At 37.3% G+C, this 26,059-nt stretch overlaps 2 protein-coding genes across 2 annotated transcripts; one reads left to right on the top strand and one right to left on the bottom strand.

The window, feature by feature from the left end:
- Positions 1–627: 627 nt before the first annotated feature.
- Positions 628–9,901, bottom strand: LOC140933122 (uncharacterized). The gene is made up of 3 exons (XM_073382640.1): positions 9,649–9,901; positions 3,399–3,651; positions 628–2,158 (listed from the first exon to the last, which is right to left on the bottom strand). The coding sequence occupies exons 1-3, from the start codon at positions 9,796–9,798 to the stop codon at positions 642–644; spliced, it is 1,920 nt and encodes a 639-aa protein (XP_073238741.1). The 5' UTR covers positions 9,799–9,901; the 3' UTR covers positions 628–641.
- Positions 9,902–13,506: 3,605 nt separating this feature from the next.
- LOC140923529 (uncharacterized) lies at positions 13,507–21,677 on the top strand. The gene is made up of 6 exons (XM_073373611.1): positions 13,507–13,642; positions 16,815–16,957; positions 18,531–18,762; positions 19,140–19,363; positions 20,165–20,367; positions 20,861–21,677. The coding sequence occupies exons 1-6, from the start codon at positions 13,600–13,602 to the stop codon at positions 20,940–20,942; spliced, it is 927 nt and encodes a 308-aa protein (XP_073229712.1). The 5' UTR covers positions 13,507–13,599; the 3' UTR covers positions 20,943–21,677.
- The last annotated feature ends 4,382 nt before the right edge of the window (positions 21,678–26,059 follow it).

Genomic DNA, 26,059 nt, shown 5'->3' with positions numbered 1-26,059 from the left:
CAAACAAACACTAAAATAATCGAGAAGCTTTTTAATGCGACGCGCGTTACCTTAAATCGTCATTTGTCATTACAACAATTCACGGCCATTACGCACAATTGAAGTCAGCTGAAGTGACAAAATATAATTTTTTTTGTACCTTTTGTCCAGCGGTTCCTCCAGTTGCCGTTAGGTCCTGGGGTCGAGTTTAGTTACCGGATATCTATACATTGTATTCGGTCCTTCGGAAAAAGGGAATGAGGAATAGAACCGGATAAATTCAATAGCCCTGCCCCCCCCCCCCCCCCCCCACCTCCTCCCCCGCTTAAGAAGCGCTACAGTTTGAACGGCGCGCTAGCTTTTCCCCTTTGTTCACACGTCAAAACGCTTTCTAGCCTGGCTGACTGTCCATTGGCAGTAAAATCTGGAAACTATCCTGTAGTAATCTTTATATACAGAGCCGGGGGTAGTACTAGTGTAGCCGTGTCGTGAAAAAAAGAACTATCACACGTACACAAGCTACAAATGACGTTATATTTCTTCTCTTGGAATCGATAAAATCCGAAATTAATAAAGTTATCTTTGATTGATCATTAATTGTAAGACGCTGCTGAGAGAATCAGTCAGTGTCGGAGTAAAACCGGCTACTACTTGTTATAGGATTACATTGTTTCTGTCGGAGCAAGTTCAGAATGCTTTGATTTAATATGATTTAACAATCCTCTATATCGCACAAAGCTCCTCCCACAATGTCGGCATTTGTGCACTGTATCTTCATTCTCATGTAGCTTTACATGTTTCTTCATGTTGCTAGGATCACTGAACGACTTATCGCAAACTTTACAGCGGAGAGGCTTGAATCCTGTATGCGTGCGCATGTGAATTTTCAACACGTATTTTCTGCAGTATACCTTGCCGCAGTACTCGCATGTGAAGCCTTTATTACGTGAGGAGGTCTGGAAAGACTTAACAGGTTGATGCGTCAGAAAAGGAAGCATGCGCGGATAGGGGGAGTAACGATACATTGAGTCCAACAAAAACGCGGGCTCGTAATACCTTGAGACATGTCCCTTTGGTTCGTACAGTGTTGGCGTAGAGTAACAGGGACAGTGTGAGTGCTGTCGGTATGAAATTTGGTCTTCTGTTTGAAGTCTCTGGTAAATAAAGAATGATTCAAAACCATTGAGATGTGTCTGGACAGGATCATTCAAATTACATTTTTCATCTTCCTCCATAGCAACGTCTTGTACTGCATACATCCTTTTAAATGCGGTTGGGGATTTTGGAGTACCGCGTGCGTTGTCATGCTCGTTACATGTGCATTTGCGAACAGTTTCACGTGATAATAGTTCCTCGTCCACATGTTGGGATTTTTGGGTTTTAATAGTAGGATAGCTATCAGTGATGAAAGTCGCGTCATTTTCTGTTGAGCCTGATACTGCACAATAAGTTCTCAAAGAGTCACTCGATAGCAAATTTTCTCTATGATCGTCCTGTTTTTTTGCGTCAACTGTTTTTATACGTCTATACATTTCATGAGTTGGTGACGAAGACATGGCGCCGCCAGCTAACTTGTAGTCTTTACGAAAGCAGTTTATGTATTCCTCTCTTTCCTCTTGGATCTCAATTTCGTCCTGATCGCCATGGATGCCAGAATAATTGAAGGTTTCTTTCAGAGTCTGTGGGCGTCGATAATTCATTGCGCCTTTCGTCCCCATGTTTTCGCGGTAAAGATGCCTTCGGAGGTAGTGCTCATTACCCTGGAATTTCTTTCGGAACTCCTGTTTGTGGTATTCAGCTAATGACTGAGACTCGTTAGTTAACCGATTACGTAATCGAGGGCGGGAGAAGCTTGAAATAAGGCTGGCTAGTCTTGGGTTCGATAAGACGCGACTGTTACCGACTGTTTCCGAAAATTCTATGTTTGTACTCGGAACATCTTCGTTGAGTGACTTCTTAACCTCGATTTCAATTCCGTGCTGTTGTTTTTCTTCCAGTTGGTCATGTGAATGATTTGTCTCAACATCATTTGCTGATGCTAAACCATCGTCTTTCACTTCACCTTCACACTGGGGAAACGAACCAGAACCACGTTTTTCACAGCCAAAAGCTGTGTGCACAGAAAATGCACGTGAATATTGAAAGCTTTCCTGGCAAATCTGGCAGACCAAATAAGACTCTAGAACAAGGAAATTAGAGAATAAAAGCTCTTTAAGCCAAATTGTCTCATGACAGAGAATCTTTGGGCTCAAGGAAATTAATGCATGGGTCCTCTGAGAAATTCCTTTAAAAAGTTATGAATGGTGTACATTTTGAAGTTTAACGCATATCGAAAAAAGGAATCTAAAATTTTATGCAAATGCTCATCAGACAATATGCAAATCAAGTCACGTGAGCTATTAAAGCAAGGTTACATGAAAAAAAGAAAACTTAAACTAACATCAGTTTATAAAAACAGTCATTCAAACAAATGGTTAGCAAACACGTCCCCGCGTCAAAAAAATCTGTGTCACGATCTTGAATATTTTGTTGACAATGTAAAACAACCGGTGTTTTTTCTAGTATCCAATACCCTTATCTTACAAGTTTCGAGTTGTTCACTTTCTAAATAATTAACTTAAAAGGCTCAGCCACAAAAATAATATACCCATTAGTCTCAACATCATGTCGCTAATTAAAAGTAGTGCCATTTTGCCAAAAAGCATTTTGGACTCTGAAATAGTCGGCTTAATATTTCACTTGTCTTTAACTGACTCCAATCATCATTCGAAGTTTTTGAGCCAATACCTACAGGGTTTGTGCTTTTAATTTGAAAAATGCACAAACCTCTGTTTTTAAAAGAAGTGAAAAGGAGACCAACACCTTAATTTTCTTGAGGACGATTGCAGTGTTTAGTTTATTTTCTGTAGGAAAGAGACTCCAAGAATACTGAATAATTTCCTCGTCGCGTCAGTATTCGCTAATTGACTATTTTCCAATTGCCCATAATACACTCTGTTTGCCCCCCAAATTTTGCATAACTTATTGTCTTAAAATGCTCTTGGGAAAATGCAATACTCCCAGCAGCATTTAAAAACAATGGTTTATGCAGAATTTGGGGGGCAAACAGAGTGTATTATGGGCAATTGGAAAATAGAGAATTTTTGTTGTCAGTAATTATAGAGAAAAGATAGGTCCACCTGATTGCGAACTCCTGTCAAGTGATAAAGATTTTCTTCGTAGACTGAGGAAGATTTTAGTGAACTAATCGTCTGTTGTGCAATAGAACATAGTATTTCAATTAACCCGATAGCATAACAGCAAAAGACTAACTTTAAAATGGTGCACATGTAGTTGGAGTAAAAAGTGCCTAAAAAATTATTTGTTAAAACCAGAAGTTCATAAGGCGGTTTATGAGTTTCTGCTAAAACTGAACTCACCTTTCTGCATTTGGCCTGGTTTTGGTGTACATAGTCCGCATTCTTTTACTAATGATGGTCCTAGCCAAAATCTTAATTCTTCGCCAGCCGTTATGTCCCTTGTGGATCTGAAGTAAATTTTATCGTCTGTCGATCGAATCGCCTCCATGTTCTGTTCTTCTTCGGAGAGAGCTGGCCTGGCTTTTTGCATCCAGGAAATATCGTCCTGCTGCAAAGAATCGTATTCAGTGACCGAGTCTTTTTCTTCTGGATCCTGCAATACAAATATGAAAGAATTATATGAACGCAAGAAATCGAAAGGCAAAACGAGTTTTGTATGGTGCGACTTTTTCAAACCAAATAACTAAGTACTTTAATTTTGCTCTTATGAAGCCTTTCTCGTTCCAAGTCGTACTCTTCCTTAATAATCAACATCAATGCAGTTGTCATCACCAAATAATGCGAACTAACGTTGTCAGCACCGTTCAGCTAACTTGATTTTGCTGGAGAGCTGACAGCCATGGACTGGAGTTAATCATCAGTATATTTTCGTTAATTTTAACTATGTACGATGCAACAAAGTATAGATTTTCTGGTTCATGAATTAGCCCCACATCATTTTTCTTCTCCGGTGTGAGAAACTAACGGCGAAAAAGTCTGATTGACTAGCTCACTTAGCCTCTTGAAAATGTAAACCGTTCCCAGCAACGAAAGAGAGATAGGCAAAAATAGACTGAGGTTTCCTACCATATTTAACTATAGGCGACTACTTAGTCTCCATGTCAGTAAATGTTTTGATCATCTGAAAATAGTCGAGAAACGCTAACATAATTTGTTCCTGGATCGACTTCAAAGCTTTTGCTTCGAAATGATGCCCTCTGATAAATTCCTAGTTATATACCTCTGATAGCACAAAATCAAGTCATTTTTTTCTCGCTTTTAGCAATGAAGAAGGCCGGAAAACATTGCTTTTACGTTCAAGCTGCTGAAAATCTTTTGATAATGGAGAGCAGAGAAATCATACGGCGATCGTAAGTCTCAAGAATGTTTTCTACGAATGTGTTACCACCGCTTCAGTATTTTTATTCTTTGTACATATGCACTTCCGAGGTGATCAATCATGGATGCTATATCGAGTGGTAAAACAACGAAGTGTTTCAAGTATCACAACAAAAGCATTTGACTCTTCAGGAAATGTATGGTTCAATTTTTATCACAGACTGAGCTACTAAATCATCTTTTAAGTGCATGAAAGTTTTCCTGTCCGTTCTCCCCGGCAGTAAGAAAGTGCTTTGTTCAGTTTTACGTTTGAGAGAAAGGTGGGTGAAAATACGGCAATTAAAGTTAAATTATGAGGTATAAGGAACATGGTTTTTGAGGCCGGCAGCATTAGGTACTTAGGATTTTATCATACTAATTTGAATGCGCGAAAACTTCCTACACTAAGATACTGTGTGGGTTATGCTGCAATTTTATTTCAAATTGAGACTAAGGAAGCGCAAACGGATCGGCAGGTGTGTCGTAAAGAAACCACAGTTTCTAAACGTTTTCTCTGTGAGGAAAACCTTTGATAGGCATTCTTACGTAGTAGAACTGAATTCTTCTTTTTGCCAAATGTTAACGGATATAGCGTTTTACGTCAGTGTAAGTAGAAACTGTTTGATTCCCTTCATTGATTTAACAGAGTCCACACTAATGGCATTACCTGTAATATTCCTTGTAAATCTACTCCGGTTAGTAACGTCTGCGAACTGAAGCAGCGCCGAGATCGTTGTTCTGTGCTCCCGACAATTGCCCCCGGCGACGGACTTAATGAATTACGTGAGAGCGTTTCCATCCCTTTAACCTGATTGGCTAATCGTACAGTGGCTTTTTTAACAGGCGGCCAATCAAGGCGCGTACTCAAAATCCTGGTACACAGCTGGTGGCGCAGAAGGGGAATTTCGGCCCTAGTTCGCCGACAGACTTGAAGACGCTATTGTCACGAGGATATTGTAGTCTAATGTCAATGAATTCTGTGCTGAAGTCCGCATTACTTTGCTAACTTAACCCATATAGAAAATGCTGTTGTAGAGATATAGAGAAAATATCAGCCAAATTTCACCAGGGAGCTCTAACTATGATGCTTTTGAGTGTTTTTTTTTTTGCAGGGATAGCATTAAAACTTTAACGCGGATGGCCCAACATTTTCACCGTTCATCTTAGCCTTGCCATCCCAAGCCAACAGACAAAGGGAAAAAATTGTAATGCCTAAATATTGGCTTAAATAGCAAAACTAAGCCATTAATTTTTGAATTCAGTAAATGCGAAAATAGTTTTAACTTTTTAAAACTGAGAAAAGATAGCAAATTAAGCTCCACATTTCCCCTTTAACCAGACGTTTAACTTTGTCTGTGGCGCAGGCTTTGTTTTTTGATGGATTAGCAAATTCAAATTTTTTTTCTTATTTATTGAGATGAACATAGAAAACGAGCGAAAATTTGACTAATTTTTAAGCCATTTGTATGTCTTCAAGTCGCAATCACTATGTTTTGATCAGAATGTGAAATGATTCACGTATTTTGAAGTTTATTACAGAAATTCAATTCAAGCTCTTGCATGTTCATTATAGCTATGGACTGAGAAGACTCAGATAATAAAAGTTTATCAGGCCCGATCAAAACACCAAAAAAGGGAAAACATGTTAAAAAAGAAGTGAGTGACCCATCATTGTTAAAATGTAAACGAAGAAACGTCAATAACTTTAAAATAAATGAAAGAACCCTATTTAATGAAATGGTTAAAAACCTCTCCAGGAAAATATGGAATCGAATTATTGTTTAAAAGTAGATAGGTTAAGATTTTGAAACCAGCAGTGTCACTTAAGTCAACAAAATTCTCACCTACAAAAAATATGTTAAAAAATGATAAACACGGAGGATTACAAAATGTGTACCGTTGACGCTTAATATTTCACCAAGACAATGAGGAAAGAAATGGACGATTGTAAACGAGGCGTCTGTATTGCATTTAATTAGACATGTCATTTTTAGTTTTTCATTCGATTTCGTTAGAAAGGAATCTCCCTAAAGATGAATAGGGTTCCTTATAAGCTTGATTTAATTTCAGGTCTGTCAGTTCACGACATACGTATGTTTAACCAATGTTACAAAGAGTTCTTTTTATCGACTTGGAAATACACACAATCGTTAATTAGTTGTAGCTAATTTTTCTCTGAAAATATCTTTTAATCATCGCAAAGGAATCTTTTTAAATTCACGTTTGCTACGTTCTTAAGTTCGACTAAAATCTCTGATGCCTAATTTTACATTACCTCGTATTTTCTTTCTGTCTTTTCCTCGATGTGGTTTAACTTGTTCAGGTCTATATTCTTGTAACCTTTTTCTTTTTGTAGCTGTAAGAATTTGAAGAGTTACCTTCTGTGAGAAATCTGTCTGTATTAGCTGAAAGCTACAATTCGTGTCCAGGGACAATAGCATCCTTAAAACCACGGAGTGTTTTGCGTATCCGTCCTCTTCAGGAGCTTTTCTAATTTTCATGGCGCGAAAATCAGTCCAAGCTCTTTATGCATTTTTCATTTAGTGGCAAATGACAATATGTTAGCCAGATCGTAAGTGTCTTAAATAAACACCACTTAAAATCAGCATTGTAAAGGTGTAAAATGCTTTGATATATTGATTGTGGAGTCTACCAACTAATGTACTCTTGCTGTTTGCCAAATGTTTGATTCTCAAACCTGATCTTCAGTTGTCACAAAGCAACTTGATTTTGATTCTTTTAACACGTGCCTTGTACACACTCACTCCTAAGGAAGACTGGATCGAAAATGGACAACATTGTAACTGGAGGCCTAATATTTCTTGTGTTTCTCAAAATTTTACAATAAATTTTTATTTGTTGTGTGTTTTTGTCTGTTTTATTCTACTTTTTGTCGTACATCGTTTTAACAACGACGTTTCCACAATATACGGTATTTTATTATGTTGTTTGGTGTTATTTCATTTTAATTTCCTCTTCGTGCAGAAACAATCAACAGTTCATTCGAAAAACAAATCCTATCGACGCTATTGTAAAATCAAGCTTAACTTTCAGCTTATTCTCTATCGTTTTCGTTTCGTTTTCTTTAACGATGACAAAGGTATAAATCATATTGAAAATAGACAGAACATTTTCATGAAGATGAATATTATTACTAGAAGATGAGAACTTGACATATGTTTTCAAGTTGTGTTGAGTATGTTGGCTATTAAACCTTGACTCAAACTTCATTAACACCTTGTAAATAGACCTCCATTTATCCCGGAACAACTTTGGTTTCAATCTTAAGGTCTTACTAACAGCAAAGAAAAAAGTTACACTTCCCCTTGTCAATTATTCGAGTTGATTGACCGTCCGTTGAGATGAGATGGGCAAAGTTAAATTCATTATTGAGCAGAAAGAAAGTTGATTTCAGTCTGAGGATGAACAAAGTCTTGATGCAGCAAAATGAAGGCCTCGTACAACATTGTTCTTCTTGAAAGAGTAAATATTAAACCACGCAGTGAATGGAAAGTAAACCTACTCGAGTGCCGTTGACTTTTTGGCGCTATTTGTGCTAACAAGTCTTCGAGGAACGTAAAAAATGGCTCCCAAACTAATTGTAGCAGTTTATAAGTCATTTACGGAAGAAAATATCATACTGGAAACATTAAAGGCAGAACCATGAAAATTTTTTTTAGGAATGAATACTCCATAGTGACATTATAGAGAATTTGTCTGTACATTTTTCTAAAGAATTTGAATTGAAACTAAAGAATTTGATTTGTCTAAAGACGTCGGAATCGCGGGTATCTGATCAGGTTCGTTCGCGCCGCGGAGGCTAGCTTAAAATATCAAGTAATATGCTCTTTGTCTACCCATCCCAGCAATTTGGCGTTATATGCTAGTTTTCCCACTTCTCTAGTAAAATATTCGGATATTCAAAAGCAGCTTGTTCGTGCGCACTCGGAAAAACAATTCTCGTACATTTTAATGCGTCTAAACGATCTATGGCCCAAACAGTTCTTGAAAATGAAAATTTGACTTAACTGTTTTTATTCAGCTGAGAAGATCATGAAAAAGTTACCCTCATTCTTTCAACTATAATACTGAAGGGAAAAATTAAAGCACTCCGTTTTTAGCTTAATTACAAACCTGTTACAGATTGATTATTATTAGGTCAAAAATAAGTAGCTGAACTAGTTCTTATTCATCTTCTTAATTTGGTTTCCTCACTGCGCATTCGGACTAAAATCAGAAGTATCAAACACATTTCATTTCCGCGACCTTAATACATAGTCGTGGCAAAACTCCCGATAGATTAAAATAATAATGAGTTTTTTTCTCAATTTCTCGTTTAATTGCTGTCATGCCCCTACTAAAAAAATAATCAGTTCGAGCTGTACTTAAATATAACCTTAAAAATGGTAGTGAGGTTTTTCATCTCATGTCCACTTTTAACCGACTTCACGTTTGTCGCACGAGTTATGCTTTTCAATTCGTGCGACTTCGTTACTTTTACTATTTTTCATTTTATTTGAATTGTGCATGAAACTTTCCGTTTCTCTGTACTTAGCTTTTCAAAGCCATGAAAACACAGTCAGATATCCCTAACGTTTTGAGCAAAAAAATACAAGAAAACCTTGAGGCAGTCCTGAAATAAATTTTTCGTTAACTGTTATCTGTAGATGTAACTTGGCTCTATCTGGAAGTATACTCGGTGATATGAGAATGATGGATAAAGACTTTTAATTATTTTATTCAAAAGGTCCGGATAAGAGAGATTTCCAAAAAGGGACTCGGAGTGTTTTTGCATATGTTTAGCTTTCATGTAGTAATTCGGAGAGATGTTTGTAACTTACGTGAATCATAAAAAGTTCAGTCGATTTTTGAGGAACAAGCTTTGAAGAATAAACTCAGCCTTAACAGTATATCACTGATTGAGGTTATCCCGTAATTTGTATTCTGACTGTTGTTCTTAGTTGCAAAGAGAATAATACCCCAATTTATAAAACTAAATCAGGATAAAAACCTAAAGATTAACTCAAATCATCTGGGATTTTTGTCTTTTTTTGTGTATCTATACATCAGGATTATTGATAAAGAAATTAAAATCGCAAAATCTCAGAGGTAAGTAACACTGTGCAATTGATCTTATTTTTGCTTTAAAAGCTTCGCGTTCCGTTTTTTCCCCTGCTGTTAAAGTAGGGTTAATATGGTCCTAAATCTAATAACCATGAAATTTCTAACTTACCTCCAAAGGCGCACTAGATCTTTCTAGGTACTGAATTCTTTTAATCAGTATGGTGAAGTCACCATTAAACGGTCCGAAAAAATTATTTTCGGCGATAAAGCTCATAGCCCACACTCGACTTTCGTTCTTCGCGAATAGAATTTTAAACATCTTGATCTTTGCGGCCAAGAAGGATTTAACTGAGATATTTCTTACTCTGAAACTTTCAGAATTCAGTAGAATCTGAAGAGTATAGATGATTCTAAAAAGTCACTGAAGGTAGAAAGGGGAGATGTTTCATCCCTTGAAGAGAAATAATTATAAGATAACTACTTGATTCACAGAAGACGCCAAAGAAATGACAATTTGTTGATACTTGACTGGGTTTTATTTTTGCGTTTGAATGTGGGAACGCGTGCCTGTTTCACATCTGTTGATTTAATAGGTTTTAGTCCTTTAATACATTGTTTAGATAAAATACCTTTGTTCTTCATTTTTTTAAAAGTATCTATTATTGCCACTAGAGGCTTTTAAATACATGTCTACAAGAGACATCTGTAAAAGTCCAATGAATCAAATTTAACCCAAGTCACTAATTAAACCAAATTGAGACCAGCTTTTCGCCGCGTGTGGAGCTGTTTATTGAAGATCTCTATTGTTACTTATGCATTCATTAGTTTTTTTGCTGCTTTTCCTCGGTTTTAGGATATCTTAAAACATTTTGAATCCATATGGTTAAATTCCCATGTATGAAAATTGTTACTCAGATTTTTTCTTTCCCAGGGACATTAAATATATTGTTATCATAATTATGAGACTACTTTGCGGCTTCTTGCAATATTTAAAAAATATATAAAGTTAATATAAATATCAAAAAAAAAAATTGATGTCTTGAGATGTAGTGCTAAGTCCTTTTTTCGTAATAAATTCATAAGTGTTTTGCCTTGTATAACGCTGAAATTAAAATCCATTCTTGGTTGTCACAGGAAGTTAAGCGGCGCTGCCGCAATTAATCGTAATTTGTTGGTAACTCCTCGTGAGAATTCGCCAAATGGTTCGTTGCTCAGTGTAGGCTTAATGTTACGAGGTCAGGATTTTAAGTCCAGACTTTACACCTACTTTATTCGTCCAAAGAAGTAAAGAAATGTAAAAATGAAAGAAAGAAATCGAATATGGAGGCATATTGTCATTTCAAATAGTGTTTTTTAAAGAGACACTCAAGTTTATTTTGATTCAAAGGGGTAAACTCAACGTCTCCTTCTTTTAGTCCTGGTATAAGGTTGGTGATCATTATCTTTCATCATAAATATAAATACTTCGAACTGAAACTGTACAATTTAGGCTTGAGATATCTCGATCCTTCAAAGCCACGAGTTTTCTGTATACCTAAAAAAAATCACTCCCTTGAAATGTCCGTACAATACCAAAAAAATGTTATTGCCATTTAGTTCAGAAGTTAGGGTAGAAAACTAATTAACGGACGGCGAGCCTGAGCTGACTTAAGGAATCCGAGTAAACATTTAAGGGTTTAAGATTAGGAAATGTAGACAGCTTAACTGCATGCGCCAGAAGTACAGTATCTATTCATTTATACTGGAAGTTGCGGGGAAACGGGATAGTCTATTTCGAATTTTTAATCCACCCAACAAAGGGTTTTATTGAGTGGTTAAACGTCGTCACATGACAGACAGCTTTTGAATTTCTCAGTTCCATTTTGTATCACGATAGCCCGTGAATCTTCAGTACTGACACAAAATATAAACTATCAGTGGAGAGAATTCTTTTAACTCTCCGACTCCCTTTCCAGGGGCGGATCGTACCCAGAAAATTCAGAAACGGGTGCATAGATACTTTTTATTTTACTGAGAATTCTTTAAAAAAGATACAAAATTTTTTAGGTCCCCTTGGCCAACCTCTTAATCCACGCGTGCCCTCGAACAAAAATCGCGTCGATCATGTTTAAAGGTCATTTTTTGATCCTGTGAATTTCAAGCCGAATCAAGCTTCCTTCAATTCGGTCGTAATCTCATCTCAGTTTTCATCTCTCTCCGAACTGACCACAAAAGAAAGCTCAGCTCCTCCCTGCCTGACCGGCTCACACATAACTTAAACGTTTTTATTCAGCTGATGTGTGACTCCTACTGTACCCAACGTATAATGACCAAATGTAATTGAAGTATCGTAATAATTACATGAAAGTGTTAAAAAACTCTCCCTTCTTAACTTTCTTTTATAGTAAGGACTTCACAGAGTAAACCTCCGTAGAATTCGAGTTATCTTAATGCACTTACAGAATTCTTTTAGATATGTGCATTTATTTTTCCGGTTCAACCAATTTAATATATATTTTTGTGCCTCCACATTGGACTCTGTTGAATAGATTTTCTATTTTGCATCCCTTTAAACTGCTGTCAATGCACATTTTTAAATATGAATAAATCACAGAACTACAAAATATTTTCGACTTTTTCACAGCGATAAAATTCTTCTGTAGCCCCCTTTTAGGTTATTTAAAGACCAAAATGACAGATTTTCCCCTACCCCTTCATATACTTCAACTAGTGGAAATCCGTATCCTTTCATATACCTGAAGCCTGAAAAAGGAACCCATTTCTATATATATAGCCGAACCTCCTGGTATAGGTCGTACCATTATCGCTCTTGGTCGTACAGGCTATTATAGGGGATACCCCCCCCTCCCCTGGATTGAAATGCCATTTTTCGGCAAAATTTCCGACTGCAAATTGAATCCCTCGCTTGGGTTTATAGATACATTATGCCAGCGTATTTTTGGGCATAATGCTATAGTCGGAGCATCCCGGTAATGTAAACTATAACCTGAGATCAGGCGTTATTTTATTTTTTAATTTTTTTTTGCTTCTTTGCATGATCTCAGGCTATGTAAACTAAGGCTTGAAAAACCACGGCAAAAACTGTGAACGATCGATGTAGCTAAACGTTGGATCAAACAAGATCGTGATCAGTCGAAAAAGGTAAAAATAGAATTAAAGTAAAAAAGATTTGCTATTTCCATAAATGTAAGTATGAGACATTTTAACTTTCAAGGAGACGACGAGTAGTCCCCATTTTTCCTCAGGGATAGTAGAGCGAGCGAAACGCGAGAAAAGCGCATCTGGCTTTTCTCGCGTGGGGTGATTTTCACGCGCGCTCGCTATTCGCTCGCTCTACTATCCCTGAGGAAAAATAGGAGCTACTCGTAGTCTAACTTTCAAGCGCTTTTAGTAAGAAATCAACTTATTATAAGGCTTGGTTACTTTCAAGGCCTGGTTGTGCCATAAACATGCCAGGCTGTAAACTAATCAGAGGATTACTAAGAATCAGCGAGTATCCTAACAATGGAGATTTCCATTGAAAGAGCACATTTTGAGTGCTTCCAATTTTTAGTATTATTTGTCGTTTATTTCTTGTAAATTTGTAATTGATGCAGTACGATCAGTCAAGCATAATGTTACTTTTCGAGCATGATTATAGGCATAATGCTGTTGTCTTGAGGATGATGACGCTCGAAAAGTATAAAGGTGGAGTAAAACGTGCAACTTGTTTTGCGACTTTGCTGCAAAACGACTTGAATAGCAATGTTGCGCGTTTTACCACCCACATCAAACCTGTCTTGCAACAAATCAGGTTGTTAACAGGTTTGAACATGGATGGTAAAACGCACAACATCGCTATTGAACTCGTCTTGCAGCAATGTTGCAAAACAAGTTGCATGTTTTTTGTTGCCCGTTTTTCCGCACCTTAATGCTCAAATTTTTGAGAACAGCACCCTAACCCTCACGTGTGTAAACGACCTCTGCGGGACTGTCCGCGGGAATGAAGCGCGAATCTAGCCCAGTCTCTTGCGTCCAGTTAAGCAACGCCTGGTAACAAATGTTCACACGATATGTTTTCGTTCGATCGTAGTGATACGGCTTCATTTAGGTAGTGTACCACGGAAAAAAGAAACAAAAGATGGCAGAAGGTTGTTCTGCGAGCTCTGAAGTGGATGACAGCGGTAAGTATTCCATCGTCTTAATTCATCAATTTCCGTTTTTCGCCTACAGTTCGGACAGTTCGATAATACAGTTTCACCCACATGAGGAAAATGCAAGATTTTTTGACAGGATTTTGCAAGTATAAACGAACGCAAGTATAAAGCTTAATTATTAGGACAACCTTGCATATTTTCCTTAAGTAGCATGTTGAAAATAACTATATTGAATCTGAGAAAGGTTTTTTTTTTTTTCAGGCAGTCCAAGTACTTTTAACTGGAGTCGAACCTATGACCCTCAATTAAGCTTACCTTCTGGTTGCTAATCCCGATGATCTACCGCAAAAAAAAAGTTACTTCAAATATTTACTTGACTTGAAATTCACCATCACACTTCTATCATTGGACATAACTATATATTGACATTCCAGGCCCAGCAGCTGTATTCAGCATGTCTTTCTAACATGAACCTAGTTTATTGACATTTAATTCCTTCAAGTCTCTTGTAGCTCATGCAGTGGTAGAGCATCTGGATTGTTAACCAGGCCTCAGTTGTTCAAAGGTAGATAGCGTTGTCCACTGAATAAATCTTTATCCAGTGGATAGCGCAGTTGGTTTTCAGAATACTTTTCAGCTGGATAGTGATTTATCCAGTGGTTAGCACTATTCAATGTTTAAACAACTGGGGCCAGAAGGTCATAGGTTTGAATCCTTTTGTGATTTCTTGGATTGTTTCTTCCAAGCTCCCTGTGACAGAAAAAAAAAAAAAAAAACATCTTTCTCATGTGTTCACCAGGCTTGAAATTCACCATCAAATTTCTAACAATATTGAAGTTTGAATGAGGCATTTCACTACAGTTAAAATTTAAAATTACTTGCCTGGATTTTTTTAAAGTTTAACAGAAGTGAAAGGCCTCATTTGAACTTCAATGGTTTAATCAGGACTGTTGACTTTTATAGAGAATTACACGTTTTGTGTGAAGAAAATGAGGTGTATTTTCAAACGAACAAGTTATACCTGCCAACTTTTCTGAGTCATAGGCTTGATATTTTTATCCTGCCCGGATTTTTCTTAGGGTTCCGATAATATCAGAAGATGTTCCGAAGTAGACTATGAGTAGTCCCCCATTTTTCCTCAGGGATAGTAGATTGGCGAAACGCGAGCGCGTGAAAATCACCCCACGCGAGAAAATGCAACGCGCGGCGGGGAGAGATAAAAATGAGGGACTACAGACAAAGCCCAAGCTTTTGAACTAATGCATTGCTCTCACAACGCAAAACTCTGATTGGCTCTTCCATGGAAATCTGTCAACATCTGTCAAAAATGCGCCAGCCACTATCAACACTCGACATAATCACAATTTACAGAAGAAATAAGTAGAGCAGAACAAATAACAGCACTGAACAAATAACTAGAGTTGCTCTTGTAGGAGCAACTAAGCAGGAAGTCTACCCGGCAACTGATGAGGTTTGCGTGGAGAACCGAAACCATGGTCTTGCCTGATCACAGAGTGAGAATAACAGAACAGTTGCAAGGCTGTTAGGTTAATTCAATTTAAAATTATCACCAAGGGAGGAACTACATGCTCCAGTCCAAAGACTCACATTATCTCCAGAAAAGCAAGTGGCAGTTAAAATTCATGAGCAGTCATGACTGAGTCACATCGCAATTCTCCATAGTTAATGTAGTTTTAGTTTAAGCTGTAATCCATTCTTCGAGATTTGGATATCACTGTCCGTCCTGCTGAAAACGCTAACGAGCTGGGCCCAGTGTGACAAAACATTAGAGGCAATTAAACAACCCAAAACCCTTACTGAGCTGCATTGAAGAGCTTTACTTTTCAAAAGAGGTCAAAGAAAATGCTCTTGCATCAAAGGGCAAATCATGCCGACCATAAACAATAACCGCAGAAAATTAATATGCGTGTCACGACCTCTCAGTATGAAATAAGCGGCAAAAATCACATTTGCTCAGTCAAAACATTTTCCTCCAGAGCATAATCTACCCATCAGAGAAAAAAAATTCATTGAAACAAGCAGCATTTTGGCATGAGTAAAAGTCGTGTGTTGCCTACACTATCAAGTTCTTCATGCAAAACAGCCTTGAAGAAAATTAGTATCTGGGCAGGTATCTGGGTTTTCTTTTGCTTGCAATAAATATCCCCCGCAGTTTACCGATGACAAGAGCAATGACAGCTCAATAAGGGAAGGAATCCCATTGGATGTGCTTAATTGACTTGGAAGGAGATACGAACTTCACACTCCAAAATCAGTCGGCCGTGAAGGGTCAAAAGCTTGGGCTTTGTCTGTAGTCCCTCATTTTTCTCTCTCCCCGCCGCGCATCGCATTTTCTCGCATGGGGTGATTTTCACGCGCGCTCGTGTTTCGCACGCTTATCCCTGAGGAAAAATGGGGGACTACTCGTAGTCTAGTTCCGAAGATATCCTTCTAACATGAACATGGAAACACAAAGGAACACAACATTGTCTCCAGTGACTTTCCAACTAAAATAAGAGAATTGGGAGAAAGTCAATCATTCACATGGCCTTTCCTTTTCTTTTATTGGTTCCAGTTTCTTTAAATGATTATTGTATTTTTCAAAATGTGTCAGTTGATGGCACAAACCTTTCTACCAGGCATGACAAATTTATTGGAGCATACGTGTGAGATCGAAGTTTTTGATCCGTAAGCATGACAATCACGCCTTGCTTAGACGTGACAATTGGCAGGTGTAACAAGTAGCAGGGCCAATGCCTGATGAAATTGTGGTGTTGCGTTGGTGTGGAAGAGAACACATTATTTTATAAAATCTAGCCCTTAATCACAAAAAAATGAGAAATTCCAGGTTATGCATTGAAAGGTGATTTAACCCATTCGCTCCTGAGCTGCCCCTAAGCACCCACCCGAACTTTGCAAGCTAATATTTTGCATCTGGATCAGATGGCCGCGAAGTGTACAACCTGTAAATGGCTTTATGGTAAGTTTTAGCTCATTACAGCACGACAGTGACCAGAAACCACTTGACCAACTTCAAAATGCATTTTTGGGCAAAATTTCCAGGGGCAAGTGGTTTAATTACTTGGGATACAAATGAAGTGCCATCATTTTCACCGTAAAACTTACTGTTTTGTTATGCTTGAATGGACTGATGTAATTATTCTTCCACTGACCATAAATGATGATTTTGTACATGTAGATATACCTCCTCTAGAGGATATGACAGAACTCATTGATCAAGTAAATATGTTACGTAAAGATGTGTTACCTGGAAGACTGATAGAATCTTCAAAAATACCCGCAGATCCATCTACCAAGAAAAAAACTGAATCTTCCTCTAAGGTAACAACTCTTTGCACTTCTTTCTTACACTCTATATAAATTTTGTGAACTCCGAGGAACCTTTAATAAACCCTTTCATAGGTTTTTCAACCTTTGACATGTACCAGGGAAAATCTGTTGACACCACTGGAAAGAGCACGTCCACGAAGTGATATTAGTAAAATTGCCATGTTTGAAAGTGATTGGTCTTAAGTGAGCGAAGAAATAGCTCTGCAAAGTTGCAAAATTTTAGAGACATTTTTACGGTGGGGTGGGGGTCTACAAACTTGCCTTGGCAACAAATCACTTTCAAACTTGGTAATTTTACCAATTTAAAGGCGCTCTTTCCAACAGCGCTAACAGACAGATTTTCATGAACTTGTTCATGAGAAAAGTTGAAAAACCCATGGAAAGGTCTTTTAGTGTTTGAGATGGAGTTGTTGGGTAGAAAGGCTGTTAAGCACTGGCATGATTGCATAAACTATTATAGTTTACTGTCAACTTTGGTGTGGAAAGAGTTGGCAAAGTGTTCAGTTGGTTTTCCCGATGTACACTGATAACTACTTTTTGCGTTCTTGATCATATTAATATCAAAATATCAAGTATTTTTTGAAGTTTTAAGTGTTTTGAGTCTTAAATGAAATTCTTAATAATCAAAGGACTGAATTAGTTATCCTTGGTACCATCCTTAGTAGTTATTTGTTACTCACTAATATTCAGGTTTTCCATGCTTTGTTTCAGTAGAACTACCAGGACGCAATACAAATAACCAACACAGAGCTGCAAATAATAATAACTTGGTCATCAGACAATGTCTGACTAAAATTTTTCCCAGGTCTGTGGGGTAGAGAGGCTCTGTTAGCGTAAAATTCTGACAAGTGACTTAGCCGTTCAAACAGCAACATAAGACTTTTAGATAAAAAGGCAACAAAAGATGGGTTAAATACTGACAGGGACATAGCCTACCCCACAAAACGCAAAACGACCGTATTTGAAATTCTGACTAGGGACAGATATGCCCTCCTAAGAGGGCCTCGGTAGACTGTCAAGTTCTCATCCCAGCTAGTGCATTTGAAGACAATAACATTACAAAAAGGATTGGGATGAGACAAGAAAAGATGGACAGTAGACGTTTTTGTGGTAAAAAAAAACTCCATCAGCACAGAAATGGAGTAGCTGATTGGTCAATTTTATAGTTGTTGACAGATAATTGACAGGTCTGCGGTTAAGTCTAGCTTAAGTTAGCAAGCAATAGATATGTTCAATAAGTCATTAATCTCATTAATATGAATCTAGACACTAATATCGGAGAGGTCTGGGCTGGGAGCAAATGGAGAGGCCCTGCTAGGGTAAATTCCGACAATTGACACGGCCCAAAATGTAGTGGCAGCGCGAAAAATGAAATCGGGACAAGAGACAACCTCCCTCGGCCAAATTGTGACAGTGACGGCAAAGACGACAATAAGCAACAAGCATTTATAAACACCGACACAAGACATTTTAAAATTTAGATGGGCGACATGGGACCCCCCCTGGCAGGGCCTCAATGGAGTTAGTACCTTTATTTGATTTCTTTATTTGCTGTCTTTTTTAGAACCAATCACTGGCTCAAAGTCAAAGTCAGAAATCTTTTGGTGGATTCAAAAAAGGATTTCTGAACAATCCCAAACCAAAAAAGGGAAAATCTCCATCTTTATCAGAGCCTGGAAAAAAAGATGATATCCCTGTTATTAAGCCAAAGAATCCAGAGCAAAAAAACAAAGGAATGGAGATACCGGAAGTACAGGAAGCAATGAAATCAAATATACCAAGTTTGGAAAACAAAGGTCATTAGGTCAAATCAAAATTATAAATTGTTATGTCGTTGGAGTATTAGCATTAATTTTTTATATATCTAGCTGGGTTTTTTAAAACATAACCACCAAGAAGTGCAAAGTCCAAAGTAACCAATATAAATATGACATGTAAGAGCGTCAACCATTGCTTTCTTCTCTTTAACTCCTTTCTCTCTCCTCGCTCTTGCTATTTTTTCTTTCCTTTTTCTTAGTTAGTGGGATTTTCGGCCTTACCAGACACAAAAACCTGCCTTTTGGTCCTTTTCCACTCTAATGGCTGCAAATTTTGCTAGTATCATTTTCAAAATTTGGCTGATTTGTTGACAAATAGTTAAATACACTTTTTTTTTTTCAATAATAATTATCAGACTGGATAACTGAGGATCTCTTGAAGAAGATTGAAGGAAATCCTTCTCTGGCAAAGTTGCTTATGGACCCTAAGTTCACTGCTGCACTGTCACAAGTTCAGACAGACCCGATGAAGGCTATGGCCATGCTCAGTAGTAATCCTGAAATGCAGAAAGCTTTACAGGAGTTCAGTGCATTACTAGGAGAACACTTCACTTCACTTGGGAATTCAGTTGTGGGAATGGTAAGTGAGGAAATTATTTTGTAATTAAGAGAAAGAAAAAGTTGGATAGAGTAAGGGTGGGGCCTGACACGACCCTAACAAAGGGGGCAGAATTGAACCAGAGGTACTGTAGCAATGGCAAAAGATAATTAAAAATCCGAGACACAGAGTCCCTGGGTGAAAAGTCGTCTATGAGGAAGAACGTCTAACAACCTTCCCCCCCCCCCCCCAAAAAAAAACCAAAACAAAACTGATTGACATATTACAAAAATGAGACTTTGAGACTCATCAGAGAGGCTCACAGGATTTCAAGTTTGGCTAAAAACATTTCCAAAATATTTGATCTTAATATTAATTAAATTAATAATTTAATAAATAGTAAATAATTTAATTTTTAATTCACTGGCACAAACCAGATATAGCAGTGGGAAAGGACTAGTAGTGACTTAAGAACCATGCTGTACAAGCTGGATCTTCTACTAGGTAACATTTGCCAGCTCTAGCTCACAAGGTGTAGAACTGAAGAAGTGATTATGTCGTAGGAAAAACAGGACAAAGGATTCACTGTTCCAGTAGTTGCCCTAATTTTGTTCTTTGAACATATTTCTCCAAAGAATGCATAAATGAAAGTTGGGAAAATGTTGAGAGTTTCATCACCCACTACTCTCACTGGCAGCAACATTTTCTTAAGTCTGAGTCAAGCCAATTATTATTTCATGATTGCAGTAAGTTGATGTTAGTTCAGTGTTAGCCTTTGTTTAGTAAATCCATCAATTCAGATTTCACTCCAGTTTTGACTTAGGATGTATCATGTTCCCATAGAAACCTACAGTCAGCCAAGACAATGACATTGGACTTACTGAAAGAGCAAGTGCTAGACAACAACCTCCTGTTCCTCCATCCCCTGAGGATCAAGCTAAAATGCAGGAAATTCTATCAGATCCTGAAGTAATGAGAGTTCTACAAGATCATCAAATACAGAAATTATTGACCATGATGAAGACCAATCCTGATGCAGCACAGTTGTAAGTAAATAATATTTTGTTACCATACTGTAAACTGCCACTTATAACCCCCCCAAGTTATATATAGGATATGTTGTTCATGTACTTGTCTTGCCCCACTACAACTACCTGTAGCTTTCCAGCTATTTGCAGGGCAAGCTATTTAACTGCTAGTGCATGCAAGAATGAAATTGTTGTTGTTACAGTTTATTTATCAATTATGGTGCCATGAGCAGTTGGATTCCCTGGTTCCATTTCTTAAATATATTTATATATAAAATATATAGTAAATGATTTTACATTATTGAGTCATTATTTCTAAACCTTATTATTCAGTCTTTGGTTGAAAGTTTTTGTTTTTGGTGAATGAACTATCTCTCTGTATTGACTGATCTCTCAGTCAATCACTTTTTACCTTTGCAATATTAACAGCCCTTTCCTGATCCAGGGTTTGTACATATTAAAAAGAATTACTTTCATAAAGGTGTATTGTTTGTTATCTATTTCCTTGCAGAGAAGTAAAGAATGCCAATGCTGATATGAGGGCTAAAATACAAAAACTGGTTGAAGTTGGACTGTTGGGTTTTGCTCACTGATCAAGTGTCATCAATGTACATCCACATCATGATAGAGTGGACCTTTGGAAAGAAAAATTGAAGCTGTACAGCAGTTGCATAACATCAAAAGCCCTCTACAACTTACTCTACCATAATGACTGTTATTAAAAGTAACAGTGAAAGATGTGAAAAATGTTGTTCCATAATTAGTGGAACGGTTTATTTATACATGTAGCTGTACAGTTTACAGGTAGCTATGAGCAAAATAGCACAAACAACATTGAAACAGGTCTGCCACAATCAGAATAAAACAATGTAATAAACATGGGCCAGTGAAGAAAAGTATGACAACAACAAGATTTACTTTACAGAGAAAACTTTATTATTGTTCCTTGATATTTAATACATTTTTTCAAGTTAAAATTAATCCATATTTTTAGAACAGTTAGCAGTGGACTGACAGCAAACAACATCAAGTACAAAATAAAATCACCACCACATGCACATTTTACACTTTTGAAAGCAATCACGATCTTCTTAAGTGTTCTGCACAACTTTTTATACACATATATATTTTTTGGACTTCGGTAGTTAAACTGTCACAAAAAATGTCAGTTATTTTCTAAACAACGGTTCCCACTAGTACGACTGGAAAATACTCTACTACCACAGCCACTATTATAACATTTTTTGATGTTGATAATAAAGGTGGCTTCAACTAGAACTGGTGAAAATCCTTTGTCCATCTTAATATCATCAATTGTTTTAAAGATGTTTTAAAGATGAAGACAGGACAGGTGATTTCAAGCTGATCTTTGCAACTGGATGTATAAATCCTACCAAACATGACAAAGGCCCTTGATATCACATCACATTATTTTGTTTAGTTGATAGCAAGGAGTATTTCTAGCATTAGAAATGTTGATAACAAGGAAGACATTTGACTGATAGCTGGTGCTATCTGGGCTGTTGATCTTGTATAACATCTTGATGGTTTTGATGATGTAGCATCATCATTCTTTCTTCCCAAGTGACTCCTGCTTTACTTTGTAGTCACTCAAAGCTGCTTTGATTGCATCTTCTGCAAGCACTGAGAGTTAAAAAAAAAATGCAGTTTAATTTAGTTACTGGCACCTGGTGAGTGTCAGTAACATCTTAAATGAAAATGTTGCTGAAATGTCAAGGTGCTCCCACATGGCACCATTCCGAAATAAAAAACGTTAACACATCCAGCACTGCAGATTTTCTCAAAACACAGTGCAGAGGAAGTCAGTTTTACAGCTTGTCCCAGGCTTGACAGAAAGATTAAAAGTAGACTGCTGAGTTGTCAAAGTAAGGGGCCAGTCTAGAGATATTTTGTTTAAAAAACGCCATCCTCAAAGAAATACCAAGCAGAGTAGCCGGCCGATACTAACCATGTAGGCAGCCGGCAGTCGGCTACTTTTGACAACCCTGTTGTCCTTCAGGCAAGCTGTTGCTGGTTCGAAAGTTATTTTGATCAGCTCCCCCCCAAATTTTGACAAGCAGGATTGATTAGAGTTCTTCTGTTATTTGATTTATCCTAAAAGTTTACTTGCCCATCACGCAAATTAAGAACAGAATTCACTAGCCCGATAACAAAATCCACTAGCCCCAGGCTATCGGACATGCTGCAAAAGATGCAGTTTGGAACTCAGTCAAGCTCTTTCCTGGTCAGTATTTGGGAAAAGAAGCAAACCTGCTCTACTACAAGTAACACTTATTTCATACAAGTTGAGCACTGTGTTTGTTCTTCTTCCTGAAGCCAAATTATGGCTTTTTAAGTTTGAGCATGCACAGAAGGCAAAATTTTAGACTTACACAAAAAAGTGAGTCTGCCCCATTAACTTTTACCCTCACTTTTTCCATTCCATTCTCTGATTGTCTTTTTTTGCTTTTGCTTCACGCAAGTTCATGATTTTTATTAAGAAGAAAAAGAAGTAGCAAGATAAAACTTCATCACTTCATCACTATAATAACAGATACACAGGTTGGCACAGCTTGTTACCCACTTGAACAATGGAGTTTAACAGGAGGAAGAGACAGTTCCTTTGCAATATCCTGGTTCTTCACTTCTTTGGCATCCTCAACCTGAAATGTTCAGTATTATTATTGCATCAACATTTCATCTACATTGTAGAATTTGCCAACGTCGGAACTGTACTCGAATGACAAAACTGTTCCTAGCAGTTTGCGAGGCGGTCATGCATTGCATAATAAACAGTACGAGCCTAGTATAATGCCCAGCTGGTACCCCGTTCACTCTCAAAGCTCAGTGGTTAGAGTGCTCTACCAGGATCTAGTACGTCATGGGTTTAAATCCTGTGACAAACTCAGAGTTTTGCTTAATAACGTGAAAATTTTGTTGGTTATATTTCCTTATCAAATGGATTAACAGAACTCAGGAGCTAGCCTTAAAAACTCCATTCAACAAGAAAAAAACCCAAGAAGCAAACAAACTTACTGATTTTCCTTTAACCCATTCAGTTGCAAGAGAACTTGATGCAATGGCAGAACCACACCCAAAAGTCTTGAATTTGGCATCTACAATTTTACCATTTTCATCAACTCTGATCTGAAAAGACAAGACAATATAAAGTTCAAATTACGTGCAAAGTGGTGATATACTGGAAAACAATTCTTTACGCTTTAGTATAACTACCTTTCACAGTCTTTGGTGATTTAAAAGTTGTGATATGGAAGAAATCAAATCAAAGCAACACAGTAACAAGACTGGAGACTAATAACTGAAAACAATGCAGGGAGTGAAACTGCCTTTTTAATTCATATTTTCTGAAATTACTAAATTTACAACCAGATACACACAAATTACAAGAAGGACACAAAACAGGGTGGATAAAATTTTATATTAGAATACTGACAACTCTCTCACAGCAACCACTTCTTGTAGGCGAAGTGACCCCTTTGTAAATAACTGGTTTTTTTTTCAGTCAAATAAATGTACTGTTTTAAATTAAAACTGTCTCGTAAGCGACCACTACTTTTTAAGCAATAGGCCACATTTTCTATGGGTTTACCGACATAACAACCCACGCGGGATGTTGGGAGAACACGAGAAAAGCTCATAAATCACAAGCCGAAGGCGAGTGATTTACAAGCTTTTCGAGTGCTCTCCCAACATCCCAAGTGGGTTATCATCCTGGTAAACCCATAGAAACTGTGGTCTATTGCTTTTATAAAATAACTTCAAGTAAAACGGAGTCGTTTAGGTTTTCTATGAGTTTACCAGCACAATTAACCATAGGTTTTTAACAAGTCAGAACGTGCATGCTATCTTAGTTATTTAATAAAATTTCTTAAACAACTGCGACTACTTTTTAGGCCAGAAATAAAATAAATTCCTTTGTTTTGTGTTTCTGGTAAGCGACCAACCAGCACATTCACGATTACATATAAGAAAGCCATTGTGCGAATGTCTCAAAAGTTCAGTTTTTTATTGCGCTGACCAATCATGCTGACAGATAATAGCAGTTTACTTTATTTTTTTTTAACAAAAAGATGGCTGTAATACAATCATAAGCACATAATTATTGTTACAAAGTAGTCTCTGCTCACAAGGTAAAGTCATGCAACACTCCCACTTACCTGTAGCTTCATGACATCCCCACAGGCTGGAGCTCCTACAAGTCCTGTACCAACATTTGCATCATTCTTATCCATTGATCCAACATTTCTTGGGTTTTCATAATGGTCAATAACCTGTATTAAACATTATTAAACAAACTGGCTAAGATTATCAAAAAGATAAATTTGACTTGAGGTGTCCAATAAAACATTGTGTGGTTCCAGAAAATATCCATACCCCCAAACGCAAAACTCTTTGATTGGAACTCCCCCACCCTCGAGGATTTTCCGTTCCAGGGGGTCTTAGATGACCCCCCCCCCCCCCCTCCTCCTCCCCCCAGGAATTTCCAGAATTTTTAAATGGGGACTTCGCGTACCATCCTTTGGAAATTCAAAGAGGTTTTGGTACTTAAAAACAAAGAAAATGGATACTAACTTGGTTACGAAAATACTGACAGAGAAATTTTATTACAAAAGTCCAGTGTAAATGTTTGTTAAGCTTATTATTCAGCCAAACTTTTAGCTTCTTTGCCATCAAGTTTGCAAATTATGCCTGTCTTGCTTTTATGTAAGCTTATAAGCTTAAACATTTGGGTTGCAAAGTTTAAACGTCAATTGTTCTACATTTTTGTGCTTACTCCGACATGAACGTCATGAAGCGAACTTAAAGGGACACAGTCAGCTATGGGACTGTGCTGACCTGGACACTACTTTTGCGGGTTTGAAAAGAGTTTACCTCAAAGCGAAATCAAATGTACACATCGGCCACAGCTAGAAATCCTCTTCAATCTTGCCTAGTGTTTCATTTGATCCTCAATCTTTTACAGAAAACCTCTTTTTGAGCAAATTTAACCCATCCTATGACATTATTTTATCATCTTTGGTTAAAAACAGTATCCAAAGGAACACCGGGCGGGAGAAAATTATTGCTTTTGTTTGCCAAGATAACAAAAGAAACGAATCAATAACATTGGCGAGCAAATAATATTGCTATATGTATTTGGAAAATCGATGTAAAAGGTTACATGTGTTAGGAAAAATCAAACTTTCTCGATCTTGAACCTTCAACAATGATTCATGCAGACTCCGTGTCATTTCGCACATCTACTGATGATCGAATTCAGAAGTATTTGTCGATGTTCGGCTTTTCCAGGACAAATCCATCGGTGAATTCTCAATGGTATATAAAAAATTTGTGCTCCCATGTGGCTTAGGGTCTATAATCATGATTTGGGCTTGTAACTAGTTCAACTCTACAAGGTTTGTTTTCCAGATACGCTTCTCACTTTCTATTTCACGTGCGTGTCTTGTGACTTGTAACTCAGCTAAGAAATGGTATCTAATGTGCATGTGCATCAGCTGACTGTGTCCCTTTAAGTTTCACCAGCTTAATCGACGTTTAAACAACTTTGCAAATGATAGCAAAAAAAAAACAGAAACTTACAAGGTTAATCACTGGCTGTTTATTTTTCTACATGTTAAAACTTTCTTTTCGAAGCAATTTGCAAAGCTGCTGACCACGTGACTGAAAACGATCTACTATTTCCAAATTG

The sequence above is a fragment of the Porites lutea genome, chromosome 1 (genome assembly GCF_958299795.1).
Source record: "Porites lutea chromosome 1, jaPorLute2.1, whole genome shotgun sequence".
In the NCBI taxonomy this organism is placed as follows: domain Eukaryota; kingdom Metazoa; phylum Cnidaria; class Anthozoa; order Scleractinia; family Poritidae; genus Porites; species Porites lutea.
Note: the sequence above shows the minus strand (reverse complement) of the source record. Positions and strands in the feature narration are given on the sequence as shown.

What these genes read in the sequence shown, in the direction of transcription:
- LOC140933122 (XM_073382640.1), bottom strand. Translation starts at nt 9,798, where the DNA reads ATGTTTAAAATTCTATTCGCGAAGAACGAAAGTCGAGTGTGGGCTATG. An exon ending in GATCTAGTGCGCCTTTGGAG is followed by an intron (nt 3,652 to 9,648) that starts GTAAGTTAGAAA and finishes TTTGTATTGCAG; the next exon opens with GATCCAGAAGAAAAAGACTC. An exon ending in ACCAGGCCAAATGCAGAAAG is followed by an intron (nt 2,159 to 3,398) that starts GTGAGTTCAGTT and finishes TCCTTGTTCTAG; the next exon opens with AGTCTTATTTGGTCTGCCAG.
- LOC140923529 (XM_073373611.1), top strand. Translation starts at nt 13,600, where the DNA reads ATGGCAGAAGGTTGTTCTGCGAGCTCTGAAGTGGATGACAGCG. An exon ending in AAACTGAATCTTCCTCTAAG is followed by an intron (nt 16,958 to 18,530) that starts GTAACAACTCTT and finishes TGTCTTTTTTAG; the next exon opens with AACCAATCACTGGCTCAAAG. An exon ending in ACCAAGTTTGGAAAACAAAG is followed by an intron (nt 18,763 to 19,139) that starts GTCATTAGGTCA and finishes AATAATTATCAG; the next exon opens with ACTGGATAACTGAGGATCTC.